Here is a 23,447-nt window from a genome sequence, read left to right as displayed (position 1 = left end):
GAATAACCAGGGCCTCTCTGAAGACTCTCTAGGCCTCAGAGACACATGGGGCAGAAGCCTTCTCAGGCCAGCCTACATGAGCCATCCCACCAAAGGAGGATGGCCAAGAGCAGCCGAGCAGCAGCCAAGTAGTTTTACAAAGCCAGTAGCCTGGTGAGGTCATCTGTGCTTTTATTTTCCAAAAGGCAGTGTTGCCCAACCTGGAAGGGGAATAGAAAGGATGGGGGTATGGAAGTTTGGGCTACCCCTTCATTCTACTCTTCATGCACCCCACCATCCTTCTGTCATTTGGTCCTCTCACGACCATACATTCCCTTCCCCAATATTTTTTCTTTCCCTCGCTCCCCCACTCCTTCCTTACACCTTCATCCCCCCTCTGCCCCTAGGTAAAGTACAAATTAAAAATATTTAACTAGCAAGACCTGTGCCAGTCCCTGCCTCCATCATTTACTTTTATGCTGTATCGCTTTCTCATGTGCTTTTGTATTGTTTAAGCACTGGTCATTCAAAGACTTATGCATGTCTTATGCTGGAATAGTGATATAGATAGGGATATCACAAAAATTAAATATTTATCACTCCTCTACAGTCTCAACAAAAAATGGAGCTGTGATTTGTTTCAAACAGATGCATTTTTTCATTAGCAAACACATTTTTTTTTTAAATCAAGATTAAATCAATGTTGATTTCACCCCCCTGGGAGTTTTGCCTGAGTAAAGAGTGCAAGAATCAGTCCCTAAAATTTGATCTTACAAATTTTAAACTGGTTTCAAATTTGCTCCAGTATAAAAATTCCTTTATATAATTGGATTGTAGCAGTAAAAGAGCCATCAAGTCTGACTACTTGTAAACAGTGATTTTTTTTTATAGTCTAGTTTGCATCTGATTATCAGACAACAGGGAATCCCAGATTATGGTGGGTCTTGGTGTGTTTGTAGAAATGCCTACCAAATCTTCTGTGTATCTTTTGACTGATGTCATGGCCGTGATTAATTTTTTCCCACCCTCAAATCAAAATCTCTTAAAAGAAATTATTTTCTTTCAGGATTGGAACACAGAGTCAAGATTTTTTAAATATATATCTTTAATCATATTTAAGCACTTTAGGGATATCAAGTCTTAACCAATTGGTTTTTTCAGCAGATGCAAACTCTCCTCTATGATTTCAATCTCTTTAACATGTTAATAGTTTATGTATAAAATGAGGAATTACTTAATTCAGTAACTAATGTACATAATTTTCTAGGTTTCTAAATACATAGGAATTGGTTTATCTTAATTTGCTGAAGTGACCATGCTCTTGAAAACAGTTGTGAGATTATTTAAAGTGAATGAATAATGAAATCACCTGATTTTTTTAAAGGTTTGTAAATTCAAAGCAATTTCATTGTTCTCCAGAGAACTACCTGGAATCCTCGCTGCTGGATGGAAAAAGCCCATTTTATCACTAAACCTAAAAATTCATGAGTCTGCATCAAAAGTGAAATGCACATTGGCATTACAGTGGAACTCTCCAGGGTAGTAGTACGTTCTAGCATTTGTTAGAAGGTCCTCTTGAAGAGCAAAATCATGCCTGCCTGACACAAGCAAGTAGTCTCAATGAAATTAGTGGGTATGCCCACGTTAGTCAGGTGAGCAGGATTTGGCCTGAAAAGAACATGGATAAATATTACCCTCCTGAGGGCATCATCAAAGCAAGCACATATACCTCACCCACAAAGTATAGTCATTTCTAACATTTAAACTATTTGGATTTCTAATCGTGCCTTAAGTCCTCCTCCTTAAGACCTCACAAGTTCATCCATCCTTCTCCACTCCCACCCTACAGTTAAATTATTTGTCCATACCTTAAATCAACTCCTGCCTTGATTATGGTGACCTCCTCTCTGTCCTTGACATCTAAAACCTCCCCTCTTATCAGTTGAAAATATGCTGCCATAATAATCTTTCTTGCATGCTTCTGTGGCTATGTCCCTCTGATTCGTCCTTGCACCATCTTCCTCTCACTCTAGATATTAAATGTTGTTCCTGTTTTCAATCCCCTACATCAGTGGTTCTCAACCAGCAGTACACACACCCCGCATGGTATGAAGAGGTCTTCTAGCGGGTACATGAACTCGTCTAGATATTTGCCTAGTTTTACAACAGGCTACATAAAAAGTACTAGCGAAGTCAGTACAAACTAAAATTTCATACGACTTGTTTATACTGCTCTGTATACTACACACGGAAATGTAAATACAATTTATATTCCAATTGATTTATTTTATAATTATATGGTAAAAATGAGAATGTAAGCAATTTTTCAGTAAGAGCATGCTGTGACATGTCTGATTTTGTAAGCAAGAAGTTTTTAAGTTTTAAGTGAGGTGAAACTTGGGGATACACAAGACAAATCAGACTCCTGAAAGGGGTGCAGCAGTCTGGAAATGTTGAGAGCCACTGCCCTACATCACACATCTCCCACTTATATCTCCAGCCTGGTCTCCATTTTGCACCCCCTTCAATTCACTTTCACTCAACCAGCAATGTCACCTTTGACACCCATATAGTCTCTCACACAAACATCTCCATGTCTCTTCCACATCTCCTAGGGCTTGAACTTTCCCTATTCGTGTTACCAAGCTACCATCTTCATTTCATTCCAATGTTTTCTTTAAAAAAAGCACAACTAGACTTGTTTTCCTAAGTATTATTCATGAACACAGTAGTGTTGTGAAGATCAGTTCATTAATGTTTGTACAGCACCAAGATATTATGATGAGAGCATCATAGAAAAGCCCAGGAGAAAAATCAATAATTTTGTATTCAGTGCAGGGTTTGGATGTGTGCAGTAAATAATGCATGAGGCCACACAATGAATGATGAAGATAAAAAGAAACAGTGAATAACTACCCATTCAGTTATCACTGTCTATCCTGTATGCTGAATTACGTAGGGGTCCTGTGGAAAAAAAGCATGTGGTCATGTAATTAAAGACTGTTTCATAATGCAGTCACACAAGGGTGCTGATTTAAGGTTGCACAGACCCCTTTAATTCTGGCTTTTCCTGACCTTTGAATGCTTGACTTTGCAACCTTAACATTCTTTTAATGTATTATTTTTGGATGTAGTACTGTATATGCTCTAGTTAAAGATATTACAAAGAGAAGGAAAGTAAGTGAGACGGAGACTCTGCATGTAGTTTTCAGTTTTGATCTTCAATGCTTCTTTAGAATTTCATATTTTTGACATTTTTAATGTATTTTAGACTCGCTTTCTCAACATCCAATTCTCCTTAAAGGAGTTGATAGCCCATCACATCTTGAAGAGACCCTTCAAAACCATTGAATTTATTAAAAAAATGGCATTCCTGAAACATCCATAAACACTCCTACAAAATATCAACTTAGCAGATATTGCATATAAATGCATTATAAAGATATAACTACATGAATATTAAATTAAAACCCAATAAAACCAAAACTTATAGTGTGCCAGACTGTTTCTCTGAAATATTCAGTTAATTACATCTGATTTTGTACATTTCACTTCAACCTACAACTTACATGAATATCTGACACTGGCAGCACAAAGCAAAAGTGGAGTATTAATTCTGTTGCATCAGTAAAATATTACAGATGTTTTTGCCTGCACTTTAATATTTTCAGAATTACAGTCTATAATATGGTGATGGCCGAGAATTATCTCCCTATTTACTTTGATGGCAATTTTACAGTTAAAAATGAAATTAATAACTCACCTCAAAAGAATTATTCTGTTTAATTACTTTTCAGTCCCTGAATCATTCTTTTCACTATATAATCTCTCCGCAAACTAAACTGAAAGAATCTGAAGTGTAATTAGAGAACACACATTAGCTCCTCAACATTTGCTGATTGTTAAACTGCTGCTACACACGGAAAACAAGTTGATTCCAGAGAGAGCTTTCCTTCCATTTGCAGAGGAGACTACTATGAAATATTCATGTTTGTAAACTCAGGGCCAGATCCTTGGGGGCATTTAGACAGCCTTGCACTGCTCCCCTGCAGTAAGCAGCCCTAAAACCTGTGTAACTGGCGCCAGAAGGATCCAGGCTTCTTGACTATTTGTACTTATTGCAGACAGTTTAGGGGCACAAGCTGCTCCAATAAACCTTGAGCACCATAATGGACCTTTTAGGAGTCAGCAGAACTTAGAGTATCTAGGCTGGCCTTGGTTGTATCAGACAATTAGCCTGGTGCAGACTGGTCCAGCATCAGGAAACACAAAAGTAGCCTGAAGTCAGTCCCCTTACACCATCTTCCCTACACTTCTTGAACACTGTTCAGGGTCTGGATGACCATTTTCAATACACACATCAAAATATCTGATACTGATTAGGCACGATTTTCAGAAGATTAGAAGCATGTGCAAAACATGCACGCTAGTTCATTCCTAAACTTCTGAAAGTTGGGCCCAGGAAGAAACCCAGATGTCTTAAAAAGGACATCTTAGGTATTCAAAGCCCAACACTACAAGGCATAAGCACCTCCTCTGAAGCGCTGTGCACTTTCAACTCCCAGTGACCTCAAAGAGACTTCATGGGATGAGGCTCCCAGATTTGTAATCCCTTCTGAAGTGGAAAAATTCCCATATTTGACCAGTCTGTCTCCTACTCTTTAGTCTGGGGTTTTTTTGGTCCTGAACCCTATTTTACTTTACCTTCGTATTTAATCTCTACTGTGAAACTGTGGAAATCTTGTCAAGTGCTTGTTGAAAATCAAACTGCAACCACTGTATTTCCTTTATCTCTTAAGGCAGTAATAGCTTCAAGGAACTCCAGCAGCTTAGTTAAGCATCACCTCCCCTGCTGGAATCTGTTGCTTGCTAGCCTTAAAGAACAGTCATACCAGTGTTTCACATTTTCTGAAGCTCTGATGGTGCGCCTTTGTCGTTAAATGCCAAACTAGTTGTTTTTAAAATCATTGGTTTTGCACAGCATTTCTCATTTTCAGAACCTGCCTTTGTTTCCTTATTGAAGGCAGATGCTGAGGGATGCTCCCCCTCAGACAACTTCCTCCGAGAGTACAACTAGAGGAGAGCAGGGGTCCCAGGAGCTAAAGGGGCGGGCTCAATCCTGACTGATGCCAAGGGGAATGGGAACAAGTGCACCATGAACAGATGTCTAATAAGATAGAGCAAATGGTCTTTGCATAAGAAACTCGGATATTATTTAGCACTCTGCTCTGTCTTCATTCTTAAGGATGCCCAACAGATTCTTTTATTTATTGTAAATTATTTTATATACCCCATTACTTTATTATGTTATTCTACCAGTTACTGAACGTCTAAAAACCTTGGTCTCCAATCAATATCTGGGCTTGAAATATCATTCTTGTACATCTCCATGGAGACAGAAGTAAATGCACTGTTGTCGTGGTAATGTGTTAGAACTGTGTTTATCAGTATGTAGGTCATAGTCATAACCTGCAAGGAGGTCACCAAAGCTATTTATATAAAAGGTTAATATGCTGACTGTCTCCATATCCATAAGAACTACAGTAAAACCTCTTAGCACTGTGTCAATACCTTTTTGAAGCCCTGTGTCAATACCTTTTTGAAATAGTAATAGCCGGCATATAATTTCACTGCAGCATCTACGAAGAGCCAAAGGTGTTTAATGCGTCCTCTTGTGCTTCCCCATCCCACTAGTCTGGGATAACAACTTTTGCCTTTATGTGAAAGAGAAGAGCCCTATAGAACAGGGATTTGCATCCAGGGAGAGGAGACAAACTGCAACACAGAACAGACGGTAAACTATGGCCTATATACTCCCACTGCCTGCAGTGCAGAGGGGAGAAAAGACTGCATGGTGGCTTAGGGAGGGAGGGAGAGAACAAACGTCTGAGCTGGATGCTCCCAGATCAGGGCCAGAAGGTACACCGGACCATATAGTGAATTAGCAGTCATCTAACTTGGCAGGAATCAAGAATACAAAGAAAAAAATAATTTGTTTTGATTTGAGCCAGAAAACTCTGCTCTGCAGACATGACACAGTTTCAGTCTAGTCTTTTTTGAGACCAATCTTCAAAAGGTGGTGACAATTCAGATACAAAGAAAAGGGATTCTAAAACTAAACTCAATTCTGAAGTCCTTATTTGCATTAACTAGCACCTTACTTAGCAACACAGATTTACAGATTTTTAAGGCCATAAGGGACCAATATGATCATATAGTCTCAACTCCTGTATAACACAGGCCACAGAATCTCACCAAGTAATTCCCATGTGTGTGACCTACATTGCTAGTTCCTAGATACATGACCTTGCATTTAGGTATATTAAAATGCATGTTGCTCAAGTGCAATCTTACCATGTACCGCAGGTCGCTCTGTATACTGTCCTGTCCTTCTCATTATTTTACCACTACGCCAATTTTTGTGTCTTCGGCGAACTTTACCAGCAATAAATTTTCTTCTAAATCACAGATAATGACATTGACTAGTATTTGGTGAAGAACAGATCCCCATGGACCCCATCAGAAATGCCCCCATTGGATGATGAGTTATCATTTGCAATTAGTTTTTGAGATCTACCAGCTAGCAAGCTACTATATGTGGAATACATCATTATCCAAGATGAATGATGTTTATTAGTATCTGGCCCTTCCAGGATAGAGGTTTTTAGTGAACAACTGGTGATAGACAGCAGAACTATTATGTGTCTAGGGAAAATACAATTCCTAGGTTTTTTTTTTAAAATGTCTGATATGCTGCAACATCTTCACTGAACTTCAAAATAAGTACGGGTCTTACCACAGTGATCTATGTTTTAAGCTTGGAACTTTGATTTAAAAAAATGGCTGCATTTTAAAATGATCTAACAGGCTTGGAGAGAGCTGACCAGTCATTACCAAGTTTTTAAGACCTTGTATACTAGCAAACTAGATCTTATATCTCTAGGTACAAATCAACCTCCCATGGAAATATTCATTGGGATGGGAATAGGAGGAGAAAAATTACTCAAAGGCTCCCCTCACAAAATGTTTCCTAGATTGATCCAGGGGGGTTGGCCAATCACCACTACCCCCTGCCACCCTACACAGAACAGGCCCTCAGAACCTGCAACTCTCCCACAAGTTCACTGGGGGCACAGGCCATCCACACAGAGGACTCTATGCCTCATAATGGGCTCCTGTGCATCTCCAGTAGTGCTTCCTCCACCTGCCACTGCTCAGTGACCCTTTCAAAAAGGCCTATGTGAAAAAACTACTACAGCAGGATTGAAATATTTGTTTTGGCATATTTCCTGTGGATATGCTGAGGGGAGGATCTAAGTCATCGTTTCCAAATACCATTCCACATAAGGACCCCAGAACCCGCATAGATCCTTCTGGGGAGGTACAGGGAATGTTGGGAAGACTGCTACAGAGTGGTCTGACCCTCCCTTGCACAGGAAAACAAGAAAACCTCTAAAGTATCCCTTCTGCACTGAGATGACTCCCAAGTTTCTTAAGGAATTTTCTCTCAGACCTTAGCCCTTGTCTACACTACAGACTGATGTTGGTACAATGATGTCACTCAGGCACAGTGACCGAACTCCCAGAGTAGATAGCTCTATGTTGCAGAAGGCCTTCTCCTGTTAACATAACTACCATCTCTCGTGGAGGCGGAGTACCTACGCGGATGGGAGAAGCTCTCCCACTGACATAGGTAGTGTCTTCACTAAGCATTACAATGTTGCAGCACTGCAAGTGTAGACAAGGCTTGAGTCTCACATTGTTTATACCTAAGGAAATCTTGTTTATTTTGCATATTTACCATATCTTCTTGGAGTTATTTGGTACATTAAAAGGTACATATCCAACTGCATGAAAAATCAGACATGATTTAAAAGATGTTTAAAGTGACTTCGTCCACGTGAAATTTCTACTTTTTTTTAAAAAAAGGAGTTAAAACAGTTTCAGGTCCTGCACCTACTCCTGAGTTCTCTCCCAATTGTTCTGGTTTTACAATCATTTTCTTGTTTTTAGTTTGTGTGTTTGTTTTAATTTTCACTCTGTTGTCATGTGAAAGACCTATACAAAAAAAGGAAACAAATGAAGTCGGAAACAGTGAAACTAAACACACAGTGCTGTCAAACGGGCAAAGTCAGTAAACCGAAAAAAACATAGGAAAGTATTTTTCTAATGTCTTTACACTAAACTTAGCTATTACCTGTAACAATTGTAAGTTAAAAAAATCAAAACCATATGATTTGCCCCCAATATATATGGTCACTTGTAATTCCAATATGTGTAGTATGTTTAAGGTTTCAGCCATTCTGCCTTCAGATAACTCAAATATATGACATAGGACCAAACTGGTACATCTCGTATTACATTTACTGAGTGTGGCCCATTATGGGAACATTGATGATTTACCCAAAGCACATAATCTACAAGAATCACAACCACATCTTTTCTTTATTCCTAAGGAATAAAATGAATGTCAGTTCCAGACACATATATCGTTGTGAGGCTGAGCCTGTTATCTAGTCAGGTTCACTCTACAGCTCTTTGAATTCCTAGGATAGGAACAAGTCATATGAAATAGATGAAGGGCTTACAAATTCAGTTACAGCATATATCAAAAGGGCAACGTGTATGTTGACTAGTCCTCCTTATGAATAAGTTACTGTTGTATTCAAAAAGTCTACAGCTTTAAAGGTTAAGGTTGTTGTGATGTTTTTTTAACTACTGTGAATGTATTAAGGTATTTAACTAGATGCCTACTTAGGTCTCTGGCTTCTTGGCTATGAGAACCGAAACCAATACGCTTTTCTAGTCGTACTTTGCTCTGCATTTGTTTCGCCAGAATCTGATCAATGGATTGACTAATACACTGTTACTGAGATAGTGTGAGCTGTTAGTTACAGCACATGACTCAGAATTGGCAGCCCTAGGTTATGTACCCAGCTCTGCCACTGCTTTGCTCCGTGATCTTGGATAAGTCAGTAAGGGATCAATTCTGTCTTCAGATACACAGCGGCAACTATCTTTGCAGTCAATTTAAGCTTCACCCATGTACAGTGAAATAATTGAAGCTTGTTAATTTCCATAAATAATAACCAAATAAAATTTGCAGCTAGCTGACCTTTGCATTGACAATTTTCAAGTTATTTCCTATAAGCAGCCCAGGAATGTACAGCACACTATTGTAGACATGAATATAACAGGTTTCAGAGTAGCAGCCGTGTTAGTCTGTATTCGCAAAAAGAAAAGGAGTACTTGTGGCACCTTAGAGACTAACAAATTTATTAGAGCATAAGCTTTCGTGAGCTACAGCTCACTTCATCGGATGCATTTGGTGGAAAAAACAGAGGAGAGATTTATATACACACACACAGAGAACATGAAACAATGGGTTTATCATACACACTGTAAGGAGAGTGATCACTTAAGATAAGCCATCACCAACAGCAGGGGGGGGAAGGAGGAAAACCTTTCATGGTGACAAGCAGGTAGGCTAATTCCAGCAGTTAACAAGAATATCAGAGGAACAGTGGGGGGTGGGGTGGGAGGGAGAAATACCATGGGGAAATAGTTTTACTTTGTGTAATGACTCATCCATTCCCAGTCTCTATTCAAGCCTAAGTTAATTGTATCCAGTTTGCAAATTAATTCCAATTCAGCAGTCTCTCGTTGGAGTCTGTTTTTGAAGCTTTTTTGTTGAAGTATAGCCACTCTTAGGTCTGTGATCGAGTGACCAGAGAGATTGAAGTGTTCTCCAACTGGTTTTTGAATGTTATAATTCTTGACGTCTGATTTGTGTCCATTCATTCTTTTACGTAGAGACTGTCCAGTTTGGCCAATGTACATGGCAGAGGGGCATTGCTGGCACATGATGGCATATATCACATTGGTAGATGCGCAGGTGAACGAGCCTCTGATAGTGTGGCTGATGTGATTAGGCCCTATGATGGTATCCCCTGAATAGATATGTGGACAGAGTTGGCAACGGGCTTTGTTGCAAGGATAGGTTCCTGGGTTAGTGGTTCTGTTGTGTGGTGTGTGGTTGCTGGTGAGTATTTGCTTCAGATTGGGGGGCTGTCTGTAAGCAAGGACTGGTCTGTCTCCCAAGATCTGAGAGAGCGATGGCTCGTCCTTCAGGATAGGTTGTAGATCCTTGATGATGCGTTGGAGGGGTTTTAGTTGGGGGCTGAAGGTGATGGCTAGTGGCGTTCTGTTGTTTTCTTTGTTGGGCCTGTCCTGTAGTAGGTGACTTCTGGGTACTCTTCTGGCTCTGTCAATCTGTTTCTTCACTTCAGCAGGTGGGTACTGTAGTTGTAGGAATGCATGATAGAGATCTTGTAGGTGTTTGTCTCTGTCTGAGGGGTTGGAGCAAATGCGGTTATATCGTAGCGCTTGGCTGTAGACAATGGATCGAGTGGTATGATCTGGATGAAAGCTAGAGGCATGTAGGTAGGAATAGCGGTCAGTAGGTTTCCGATATAGGGTGGTGTTTATGTGACCATCGCTTATTAGCACCGTAGTGTCCAGGAAGTGGATCTCTTGTGTGGACTGGTCCAGGCTGAGGTTGATGGTGGGATGGAAATTGTTGAAATCATGGTGGAATTCCTCAAGAGCTTCTTTTCCATGGGTCCAGATGATGAAGATGTCATCAATGTAGCGCAAGTAGAGTAGGGGCATTAGGAACGAGAGCTGAGGAAGCGTTGTTCTAAGTCAGCCATAAAAATGTTGGCATACTGTGGGGCCATGCGGGTACCCATCGCAGTGCCGCTGATTTGAAGGTATACATTGTCACCAAATGTGAAACAGTTATGGGTCAGGACAAAGTCACAAAGTTCTGCCACCAGGTTAGCCGTGACAGTATCGGGGATACTGTTCCTGACGGCTTGTAGTCCATCTTTGTGTGGAATGTTGGTGTAGAGGGCTTCTACATCCATAGTGGCTAGGATGGTGTTTTTAGGAAGATCACCAATGGACTGTAGTTTCCTCAGGAAATCGGTGGTGTCTCGAAGATAGCTGGGAGTGCTGGTAACGAAGGGCCTGAGGAGGGAGTCTACATAGCCAGACAATCCTGCTGTCAGGGTGCCAATGCCTGATACCTCTTTATTTAAAATTTATTTATTTAAGTAAAACTGGAAAGGTTTTCAATACCATCAATGTATTTGGGGACAGAATAGGGCCCTATAACTGTCTATGCCTCAGCTTTCCCATCTGCAAAGTAGAAACAATTATGCTTACAATGGGTGTATTGATACTATACTCAGAGCAGGTACCACTGTGAAAGATTCTACCATTCCTAGTAGAATTCCCCATATATGGCTGGAAACAGCACAATCTTTCAAAACAATAGAAATGTTAACGTGCACCCAATGCAACTAGCTTACTAGGAATATCATTCATTAACATTTTTATTAAGCAAAATTGAAAATTTTGGATGAAAGATGGCATAAAAGTGTTATTAGCAACATGTTTGGCCCTGTGGGATATTTCTTTCTCAGCCACATAAGGATCCAGTCACTAATCCAACCCTTTAGATGCATTTTAGCTACTAATCTGAATGAATACAGTAATTCTTGCTCAGTTACATTCATTACACAACAGTCTAGTATTTGCGGGGGGGATTTTCTCCTTCTAGAATCCTGTGAACAGAATTTCCCTGACATGCACTGAAGTCTTGATACCAAGCCTGTTGGGAGTCTTTCTACTGATTTCAAATGGCGTTGGAACAAGCACAACATTTGCCCGAAAATTTAATTCGCTGGCTGTCTGATAGCTCTGCCTACACCACCACTTTTTTGTGAGATGCTCCAAGCAGGGCTCAACCATGTTTTCTGGCCTCATCTATATGTACTGTAAAACCATTTGCAGCATTCGGTCAGCTGTACCCATTGCTGACATTCACTGTCAGCAACGGGTGCATTTCCTAGGGTAGACCCCGTCTTATAGTGCACTATTACATTCCTGCATTTTCACCCCCATCTGAATGGGTTATGAGGTCAAATCCTCATTTGGGACATACACTGCAGTAGGCTCCTAATTATTAGTTTCAGGTGCAAGGTTTTATCTATATTTACAATACAAAGAAATGATATAAGAAAGACTTTTAAGAAAGTTAATCCCACACTGATCAGACTCTCAACTCCTTTGGCCAAACCACAAAGAAAGGGTTCTCTCCCCATCTTACATAGAGGTGTGTCTCAATTCAGTGCAATTGTAAATGTAGTTTTAAGCAGGATGTCACTCCCTCAACTAAAATTCTTTAATCAGCACAATGGTGTTTTTTGTCTAGACATGATATTTAAAACAGGACCCACACACACTGAATTTGCGACAGTAATTATTTGATAGCCATTTCTGGTGAATTATATCTATACAATGCAAAGATTAATAATTTTCCCATTCTATTTCCACTTGAGAATGAATTCAGAACTTATACAAACACTCAAAAGATCTCCAGATAATGCTGTCAGTAACTATTGCACACAAGAGGTTTGTTATAGCAAATCATCTGACCTCAATTAGTATATCATTTAATTTTGTTGTACTTGATCCATAAATTATTGAAAAACTCATGTTCTTACTGTGGGTAAACATAAATAAGTCTATTCCCCATAAACAAAATAAGCTCTTGACAGTGATACTCTTTGATTTCTCATTAAATAAAATCTACATTTGTTTTTCCAGATACCAGCATGCATAACAGCCATCTACTAACGAAACAGAAAAATAAATCAAAATAAAGCACATTACGAAAACTTGGACTATCTCACTACACTGATGGCACTTCAATTGATTTATTATCAGATCATAATGTGAATAAATTCACCTCTTTTTCATTGTTTACAACACCCATCATTTGCAATGTCTGAAAACTAGACTCAACTTAACATAGATTATTACTATGCTATTCATGGCATTGTATTACTGTTGACTCCGGACGTTTCATATTTTAAAAACTGAAAATAAATTTGATAAAATACAGTTAATGACTGATAAAAATATTCAAATCATAAAAAAGAAATATTACTTTAAACTGCAGTTCTAATCTGGATATGAATCTGTAAAAACCGCACCATAGAGTTGCATGTGAATTGCATCTTGATGACTTCTACCTCAAATAGGCTCTATTTGCAGTTTTCCTAACTGCCAGCAGCTCAATCTTAACTGGTCATCTGAAAGTCAAGCTCTTTTCCCCCCCAGTTTGTGCATTACCAGCAATGGTGATTCTGGAAGTGGAAGTTAATTAATAATTATATTGAAGAATCACAAGGCAGAATAGAACTCAGCTCACATTTCCCAAAGGAAGTTGTGAAAAATTATCAGGAAAAAAACATAGCAAGAATCTATTCTTCATTACAATCAGCAGATGTGACTCTGGTTACGTTCAGGGAGCAAATCTATTGAGTAAAAAGGTGTCATTTTACAGTCACTTTTTGATAACTGCATTTGAAGCCAGAATAAGCAACTGGAAATTCTAAAAGATTACAATGATACATTGTATTTCTAGAGCACCTTTAATTAAAGTGTATGGGCTAGTGAAACTATGACGTGTCAAGCCTGACTCTAAAATGAAAAGATCCAGCACAGCGAAACAGCTTACTGGTCCCATGAATAAACATGCCCGGCCATTATACGACCGCCTATCTCCTTCTGCACAAAATTTAGGACTTTCACAAGGCATCACCACCTGTCAGCTCCTGAAAGGATGTGTTGGTTCTGAAAGTGGGAATTCATTAGAGTAACAACTGTAGGCAGAAAAATGCCCATAGGCGGAAAAGTAATACTGGTGGGACAAAGAATTTGAGCCAGTGGACAAAAACAAAGAAGAATGGATCAGGCATTTAAGAAAGAAAAAGATCAGAGAAAAGAAAAAGTAAGTTAGGTGTCTTCCCCCTGTCCTCTCTTTTTCCCTATGTACCCTCCAAAAAGAGAATGGTGGGCCTGCTAAGGACTCAATTCTTTATCAGGGTTGTGATTTATGTTTAGTCCTGCCTGAATACAAATAGTCCTTAATTTTGGAGAAATGAATCTAGGGATATGTTCATGTTTGGACCCAAATAAAATCCAAACTAGATGGAAAGGCAACTTTTTGCCAAAACAAACCCAAAAAATAGGCTATTTTTATGATCCAGCCTGGGCCTCATGGGTCTGATAAATGCCCATCTGACTAGAAGCTACCTGAGATAGGCTTAAGTACTGCAACATCTCATGCAGCCACACAAGTAAGCTTCAACTTGAGCATGACCTAGGGTAGAGTTTTCAAAAGCACTCAAGTGACTGAGGAGCCTATCTGTCATTAAGACTAAGCTCTGGTCTACGCTACAGAGATAGGACGATGTAAGGCGGCTTACGTCGATCCAACTCTAAGTGTCTACACTAAATGTATCTTGCCCACTACCCCAACTTAATAATCCACCGCCATGAGAGGGTAGCACTTGATGTAGTTAGATCGACGCAGTATTGGTGTAGACATTGCATTGCTTACATCGACTGTTGCTGCCTTCAGAAGCCATTGCACAATGCCCCACACTGACAGTTAAATCGGTGCAAGCGTTCCTGGTGATGATGTGCACCTCCAACACAAGTAGTGTGGATATGCAAAAGCGATGTACTTACTGTGGTGGCTGAATACCGACGTAACTTAGGTCAACTTAATTTTGTAGGGTAGACTTGTCTTTAGGCTCCTAAATACTTAAGTCACTTTTGAAAAAGAGAGTTAAGAAATGTGATGATGGTCAGCAGTTTAACTAGCAAAAACCATCTAAAAAATGTCAAATACAAAAATGAGTGTGGGAACTGTCAAATTAAGTTTCTTAATTAAAACTGATAGGGGCCCAGACTGGTGGATTCAGAATCTGCATCCAAATTTGGTAGTTTGGTTAACCTCTATTAAACTTTTCATTTACATGTCACTGTGTAAGTTAAATTCCACAAGCAGATTTTCCATGTACAGCATCAACATGGATCCTTAACCAAGGCAAACCAGTTCCCAAAAGGGATTATTAAGTCATTTGTAATTCCAAGAGACTGAAGTAAATATTTCATATTTGATTCATGGTCCATAAATATTTACACAGTGGGATTTCTCCATGTACTAGAAGACCACAAGGGGTTCACACTTTTATCAAGGATGACTAATAAAAACGTACAATTTCCTACCCCAAGGCTACTAACACCCAGGGCTTATTCACTACTCAGCGAACTAAGTCAATCAAATGATGCAATGAGAAGAACAGCCAGCTTCCAAGCAGTGTAGTCTGAATCATTAATAAATGACCCCACTCTTGCTATAAAATGTCCAATTTGTGGGGAAGTGACCTATAAGACTCTTTTAATTAGCTATGTGAAATCTCTTCAGGATGCCTTTTAAAATTCCAGCAAGGTCTCTCTAGGTAGTTGCAGCACGGAAGTCACTTACAATACAACGAGTGGATCACAGCCAACAAAGGTATTGAGATTAGGGTTGGCGGTGGGGGATGGCAGAAGTATAATCCTTTCTAATGATATACGATGCACTGTCAGCTCATGTGACAGAGTGAGATCAAGGGGGGAGGATCGCTGAAGTCAAATTGAAACGAAGGTCCCTGATTGTTTAGACTCATGACAAGATATGTAGTAAAGAGCAACAGACCAATTACATCGACAAACACTACACTCATCAGAGTTTGTATACCCCCATCCTAAAGGAAGGCAGTTAAAATCCCTGACATACACTTGTGGCTGGGAATATGTACAGGTAGCATTTCTACAGCCCATCAAACCCCGGAGGTTTATCATATCAATAGATAAATATTATCACTATTGATTGAAAAAAAGCAAAATTAGTACTTCATATTTTTAATGGTCTAATTTTCTGAATTCATCAAGGTGATAGTGTTGATGTAGGAAATTCAACCACCATTCACGTTACTGTACAGTTTTGCAGCTGTGGTGTATAGCATGTGTTATCCTAAAAAAGCAGAACTTTCACATCAGCCTCTGGGAGGATTTTATATATCATATCTTAATAATAATCGCTCAGCGTTGGACAGACATCGTTTTACAAATCATTCTAGCGATAATGGAAAGAAAGCAAAAAGATGTGAGAATGACTGAAAAGTTTATAGCAAGAGAAACATTGTCACAATGATGCTTAATGAGGATATTTCAATATACCTTTCCTGTAAGGGAAGGAGTTTGCATGACTATAGTACCACACAAAATGACAGCTTTTCCAGATACATAAACAGGGTCTCATAAATTCTGTGATTTTGCAAGAACAGTATTTGTCATTTGGCTCAGCTGTCATAGAACTCCTCCTCCCCACCATGGGAATCCTGTTTCTTGTGGCTATCTACGACACCTGCCTATATCTTTCTCCACCGAAGCCCTGCAGATCGCAACCTCCCACTCTCCATCTCCCAGCAAGGTAAACAATGATCAATATAGAAGCTGAATTTATTAAGAAAACTTTATGTAACTGTAACAATCAAGGTCCAATCACCCCACGGGAAAACAAAGGGTCAGAACCACAACTCAATCAACTGATTGTATACATTATTGCACTATAAAAGTGAATCAAGTAAGATATCATATAAAAACTGGTGACAAACTGGTCCTGAATATCACTGTGTGATGGATGCAAGGATTGTGTGCTGGAAATATGTTAACACATTTTTCGGAGGCAGTGAATAAACAAGCCTGCCCTAGATAAAGGAATGTGGATTCACCTATCTGCCTGGCTTGATTACAGGCAGAGGACAATGAAAGTACATTTACTTCTAAGATAAATAAAGCAATCAAGGTAACAAGTGATAGAGGGAACATCCCGGAGAGCATATCAAGGAGCCACACAGAGTCTGAACCCCCAAGAGATCTTTCTGGTTCTTGAGACAAAAACAGTGGACTTGGGGAAATATAAGAGGAGCAAAAAGACATTCTAGTTATCCATCACTTAGGGAATGAATGGGATGGCACTCTTGATTCTGTAAACACTGGATCTTCCTACTGGAAGAGCTGGAGAGGCTGTTAGCTTGATGTAAGTGAGAAAACACAGATCACATCTTGCTAAAGTTAAGTCTTGGACACTAGAAAGCGTGTTTTATTTTGTTTTGTTTGTGACCATTTTTGGTGTCTTTTTCTCTTTCTTAGTTTCATTTAAATCTATGTTCTTTATCAATAATCTTATACTTTGTTTTATGATACGCCATCTCAGTGCTGTTAAATTGAAGTTAAGACTGAGTCCTTAGCTAAGCTATCAGACTGATGTGTGTACTCTGTCTCTTTGGAGGCTGCAAACTTAATAATTTCCTGGCATATCCAGTGAGGGGGAATGGATAGCTCTGGAACTCAGGAACTAGAGTTCACTAATTGTTACCTGCAAGGCAAGGTTAAGACTAGCAGAGTCTTGAGGAGATTGCTGGTGAGGTGACCAGACTGGTGTGGCAGGGAGCAGATATGAGATTTAAGCTCCAACAAAGTTATTTCTTGCTGAGGCAGAAAGGTAAGACTGTGGCTTATAGTTCTGGCTAAATGCATCCGATGAAGTGAGCTGTAGCTCACGAAAGCTTATGCTCTAATAAATTTGTTAGTCTCTAAGGTGCCACAAGTACTCCTTTTCTTTTTGCGAATACAGACTAACACGGCTGCTACTCTGAAACTCTGAGGAGAGTGTCCCAGTAGCAAAATTTAGATGCTTTTGACCTATTGCCTATCCCACAGAAGTCAATGGGAGCCTTGACGTGGACTTCAGTGACCTTTGCAGCAGGACCATTGTCATGGTTTCTGTGTACAGAGTGCAGCTGAGGGTGTACACTGGATCTTTTCTTCCTAACGATCTCCCTTTTTCCAGAGCCACAGAATATAAATTTGACCTTACAGTGTCTATATCGCTTTAATAATCAGAAGCAGACAAATAAAACCTAAAAGGTCCTGTAGAGATGCAAAGCGACACTTTGTTTTATATCTAAGGCAGATTATTCAAATGAAAACACGTGGAGCTATATTTGAAGGCATTAAAGAAAGGTTAAGAGATCTCAACAGTGAACAGCACTCAGAAACCTTTTCCAACCATTAATTAATCTCAAGACTTCTTTGCAGCAATATCCCTAACATGATCCGCAGTTGCAGGTTCAGCACAACAACAAGTGTCACATATTTAAACCACACATCTCTATCAGCCACCTGACTAAACTAACATCAAATCCCATTTATATTCAAAATTAAAATATCCATAAAAATTAAAGGATTTTTTGTTTGTAAAGGAACAAATTAAAGTGGTGTCAGCACGTCTGGCTGTCTAGCCTGTTTTGATTGTCAACTCTTCACCTATGGACTATTTGTCACTACGGGTACATATGGTACTAGAAAGAAGAGGGTTTGGCTTCCTGCCACTTCTATAATGCAGCTAATGCATAATATTAAGAGCAACAACAATCACTGAATTCAAAGTTATGGCAGAAACCAGGGCAACTGCTCAAATCCAAGGGGCACTATGCAAAAGCAACACAAAAGGCTTAACTTAGGCCTGCAGGGTACCACTTCTGTGCTTTTGCTCAAATGTGGACCCACAACTCAGCCCTCCCAATATATTCAGGGAGAATCAACATGGCCAATCCTACAGATCTCAGTTGCAGTGATATAAACAGAGGGCACCAGGCAGTTCCCAAGCTAGGCTGGTCCTATATTATTTAAAACCTTTAAATACTCGTATTAATAAATTATTTTTATAGCGCCTTAAGTGCATAGATGGAATAGGCTGTCAGTGCATTGCAGAATGTGGGCCTCATGAACTCCAGCAAATGAATAAGCCAATGATAAACTGTACTGCAAGCCCAAGACAATAAATTGTACTTGCATTTTATATGCCTCTTTACACATCACTACCCCCTTTGTCCAGGATCACCTGGTATGAGGCAAGCATCAGGGGGTAGCCGTGTTAGTCTGTATCCACAAAAACAACAAGGAGTCCAGTGGCACCTTAGACTAAATTTGTTAGCGATTCCTCACATTTTCATTTTGTTTCATTTCAAAGTTTTCCATAGACAAGTTTAATTTTAAATGACTTTCTCATTTTGTTTTTTGATGAAACTCCATTTTTCAGCAGGAAAATTGTTTAGTCAAAAAATTTTACCTAGATCTATACATCAAAATAACATTGTAGAATCTCTTGTATTGGCATAATCAGACTCCTTTTAAATACCAGCTATTTATAGTAACTTTTTTGTCCAGTATGTAAATCAAGTTAAAAACTAAGTTGTCAATTTATTATCACCAATCAAAGTCATTACCAGTATCAATCACAGACAGAGCATTTAAATCCATACCCAGTTTTATTTATGTTTTTCTCCCACTGGGAATCACAAAAAAACCTAGTTCTGAAACATCCACATTTCTGAGAAATTCAAAAAGTACTAAGGAGGCACTCTGATTTAGGTGGTCAGCATGTACCTCATCTGCTTAAAATATATACAATATACATAAAACTGCTATTCAAATTCTAATTTTGGTATTCATGTTATTCAATCAATTTGCAGAAAACAACTATGTAACACCCAAAATGGGTTGGCAATATCAACTTAATAACCACCAACTTTTTTCACCTAGTTAATGACAATATTTTGCACTGCTGTAGCACTTTCCACCTGAGGATCTCCATGTGTCTTACAAACATTCATGAATTATGCTTCACAATACTCCTTTGAAATCCAGAAATATTATCTCTTTTACAGAGATTGAGAAACTGAGCCCAAGATGGTTTCAGTGGTGTAGCTAAAAACACAGAGATAACCTCCTGTACAACTGGGAAGACAATTTAGCCCCTATGCCCTAATCCCTAACCCATGCTTATTCTCTTTCAGTCAGTATAGATCTAAAAATATGCAATACACCTATAGAAAGTCTGTCCTGTAAAGATCTGGAGTTTACAGATACATACTTGCTCAACACAATATTGTAGGTTATCTTGTATGCATTAGAATATCAGATTATATTGTGAAAGACGCACATCTCTGCTTTTAAATGGAAGCAGCTGTCATAAAACAATAAACACAGACTCACTGGAGTCTTTATAAAGCAAAGACTTATTTCTTCGGAATAGTCATTTCCATTGGATAACTGAACTCAGTGTCTACAAACATAACTTCAGGTTGTGCACTTGCTACTCCCCCTCTGATGTCAGTTAATGAACCTGAAAAACACAGATTTTTTCCAAATGTCCGTCATATCACACTGTTCTAGGTTAGGGCTCATTTGCTGAGATATACACGGTGTGACATGAACCAATGAAAAGTAATGAACAAATCAAGTTTCTTCTCACTTTCCCGACCTAGGATTTGAACAGCTAATACATTACCTGAATTTTATACATAGCCTGTCCAAAAACCTATTCTACTGTGACCCCAGCAGCTTGCTGGCTGTTATTCAAAGCAGTCAGACTTATACATTCAATACAGAAAATAATTAATTCTGGAGATGTTTTACTGCTGTACACTGATCACTTTTCAGCCACTTCTCCATGACAGATAGAAAGGTGACTCTTGCTAGAGCTGGTCACAGAATATAAAACATATTTCGTGAATATTCTCATCAGTAATGGCAGTGAGTCCTGTTCACTTACATCTGTGGCGATAAGACTACAAAGTATTCAGCCCCTGAAGATTTGTGACAATGTTTGTGAATCTGGAAAGTTGCATGAATGTTGGCACAAATTACTCATCCAAAAACTCAATCCCTAAGAGAATTATTTGTTATTTTCAAAAGTTTCACCAACTGATTTATGAAGCAGAAGCAATACCATGTGACTTAAATTACCAATCACAAACCACAAATAGAGCAATCACAGTATGTAAACAACCAATATGCCAAAATTTGTGTTTGCCTGAACCATATTCGGTGAATATTAAACAAAGAGATTAGGAGATGTGGAATTCATTGCCAAGAGAAAATAAATATTGTTAGTAATGAATAATTTGATCAGCTCTACTTTCAGCTGTACATCTTGGCAAGGGAGGGGACGTCTTTACATCGACATTATAGGTTTGCCAGCAGTGGGTTGTGCACAGTTGTTCAGTAGCCGGCACACAAAGAGAGGCCCCAGAGGGGGGACTGGAGAGCAAGCCAGCTCCCACAGTGTCTGTTACCGCCATGCCCCCACCCCTCCCTACACGTGTCCCAGACTCTGGGCCAGTGGCAACAGGCAGCAGCACAGAGAGCAGGGTCCAGGCAGCAGCAGCATGGAGGAAGCAGCTGGAGCCAGTGAGTAGAGTCAGCGGGGTGCTGCCTGGTAGGGATCGCGGTGCAGCCGGGGAGAAAGAGGAGCTGGCTAGGGCTACTTGAGGGAGCAGTAAACTGGCAGAATGAGAAGCTGGAGGGAGCCAAGCAGAGGGCTTGGAGACAGGGCTGGGGAGGGGGGCACACATGGGATATGACTCTCTAAAGGAGGAGGCATAGCAATAAAAAGGTTTGGGAACCTCTGATCTACATAATGCCTTCTCAGCTACCACAAAGCTCCAATATTATCTGTCCAAAGCTAAACCATGATGTTTAATGTTTGTCTGTTAAATTAATAATCTCCTTTTATGCATTTAGACCAATAGCTCAAGAGTTCTCATAACAAAGTTTCTAATTTATCTTCTCTCCTCCAAAGCATATAATTCAAGGTGCCTAGTGGACTTCCAAATCTAGGATTTTGAGGGTCAGGTCCCAGTAGCAGGAAGTCTACCCCCAAAAGAAGGTTTAGTGGAGCAAGGCACCCAGAAAAAATCACTATATAAGCAAAAGTACAGATGAAGTCAGAGAATCTCTCTGTTTGAAGAGCATACAACAAACTAAGAGTTACACAGTGCCAATGCCTTCCAGTGGACTAACCTCTGGCAACTGAAACACAAAACAAAAATAGCAGGATCTATACTTTATCCTGGGCTATTCCATAAGAAGTTTTTGAAGCAGGGGTGCTGGTCTTTTAAAATTTGAGTTTCAAACTGGGTCTCAAGTATAAAGAAAGTGAAACTGAGGCTAATTTTTACCCTTGTAGAACAAATAAGAAGGCAAACAGTATCATCACTGCTTCAAGATCATCTTTTTATTATTCACATTGATAAGTACTCACTCAAGTAATCCCACTTCAGTAGTGCTATACAGAGGAGCAAGTATGCACCGTTGTGAATAAAGGCTCCACAACCTGACCCTGAATTTTAACTGTAAGATAGAATGTAAAATTATTATGTGTATTATTTCTTTGTTGTTTGTTTTCTTCTTCCGCTCAGTTATATTGCTTTTACCACAATACATGCAAAGTTTGGAGGAACGTATCCTGTATGTGGTTAATAACGCAGCCAACACAACTCCCTTCACCATATGCACCGTGGTCTCCTTTAAGAATCCTGTTGTGTTTTATGCAGATCCTTACATAAGATTCAAACTGATGATGATGAACAGGGCATTTAATCTCTTTTGTTCGGTTCAAGATGACACAAACAAAACAGTTAGCAGAAGAATTATTTGCCAACAAAAGAATATCTAACAAAATAAAAACAGTTTTTGCTAAAAGTGACTAAACCAATACTTTTGAAGTAAAGAATTTAGATTATCTATTTTGCACAACAAAACAAATACAACACACTTATAAAGTAGAAAACTAATAAAGCATAATGCAGTAACTTAGGGTGTTTCTGCATTTCATTTGTTTTAAGAGTAATATTTTTGAATACACAAAGAACCAGATCTGATGCTTCCTAGGCAGACAAAACTCTATTGACGTTAACACCAGTTTGACCTGCACAAGAAGCACAGAATCGGGTATGCTTATGATAAATTGAAGTGTAAAAGAAAACCGGTCTTTGATTAAATATAAAGAGAAGTGGACTTACTACCTTTCTTTTTGGAGTCTTTCTTTGCGCTGGTTTTAACAGCCAGTGGAAGTTCTGTCTCAGTTGACATCCTATTATATCCTTAGTCTTCTTCACACAGATCCAGTATCTCGGTCAGGCTCATTTAGAATGGCTCTCCAAGAGAATAACTTAGCCCTTCAGATACTATATCCCAGATAGCTCATCTCATTCACTCCTTTTGAGTGCTGCAAACAAACAAACAAACACTAACCATCATTTTCTGAGTTAAAAAAAGAAAAAAAAGAGAAAAAAAGTTGTCAGAGAAATCTAAAATGCTTTCTGGGTCTATAGGAGGATAGTAGGATCTGAGGGATATGGGGAGAAGTCACAGATAACTAACCCACATGAATGTTAGTTTTAAAATTTCATGTTTCCAAAATAAAATGCATTACTTAATTGAGAGTATAGATACTAAGTTTTGAGTTTTATCTTTTTGTGAGTGCCCTACCTATGCCCTTATTTTTTTGAGAATATACAGAAAAATAAACCCGATGGGCCAGATTCTTATACCCTTACTCGTGTTGAGAAGCATCTTATTCCACTGGGAATCCTGCTGAGACTTTTCAAATAAGATGCTACCCAGTGTAGCAGAATCTGTTTTTCTAAGTT

General features: G+C 39.1%; 1 protein-coding gene across 11 annotated transcripts in view; it reads right to left on the bottom strand.

Moving 5' to 3' along the window:
- Window positions 1-23,447, bottom strand: part of DAB1 (DAB adaptor protein 1) — a 703,351-nt gene that overhangs the window by 169,685 nt on the left and 510,219 nt on the right. For all 11 annotated transcript variants that reach the window (XM_043490444.1, XM_043490445.1, XM_043490450.1 and 8 more), the window contains one exon: window positions 22,821-23,023. In XM_043490444.1, coding sequence (XP_043346379.1) covers window positions 22,821-22,887 — 67 coding nt within the window. In that variant the 5' untranslated portion in view covers window positions 22,888-23,023. The remainder of the gene's footprint in view (window positions 1-22,820; window positions 23,024-23,447) is intronic.

This window comes from Dermochelys coriacea, chromosome 8, assembly GCF_009764565.3.
Source record: "Dermochelys coriacea isolate rDerCor1 chromosome 8, rDerCor1.pri.v4, whole genome shotgun sequence".
Lineage (NCBI taxonomy): Eukaryota > Metazoa > Chordata > Testudines > Dermochelyidae > Dermochelys > Dermochelys coriacea.
The sequence above is the reverse complement of the archived record's forward strand: the minus strand, read 5'-3'. Positions and strand labels throughout refer to the sequence as shown.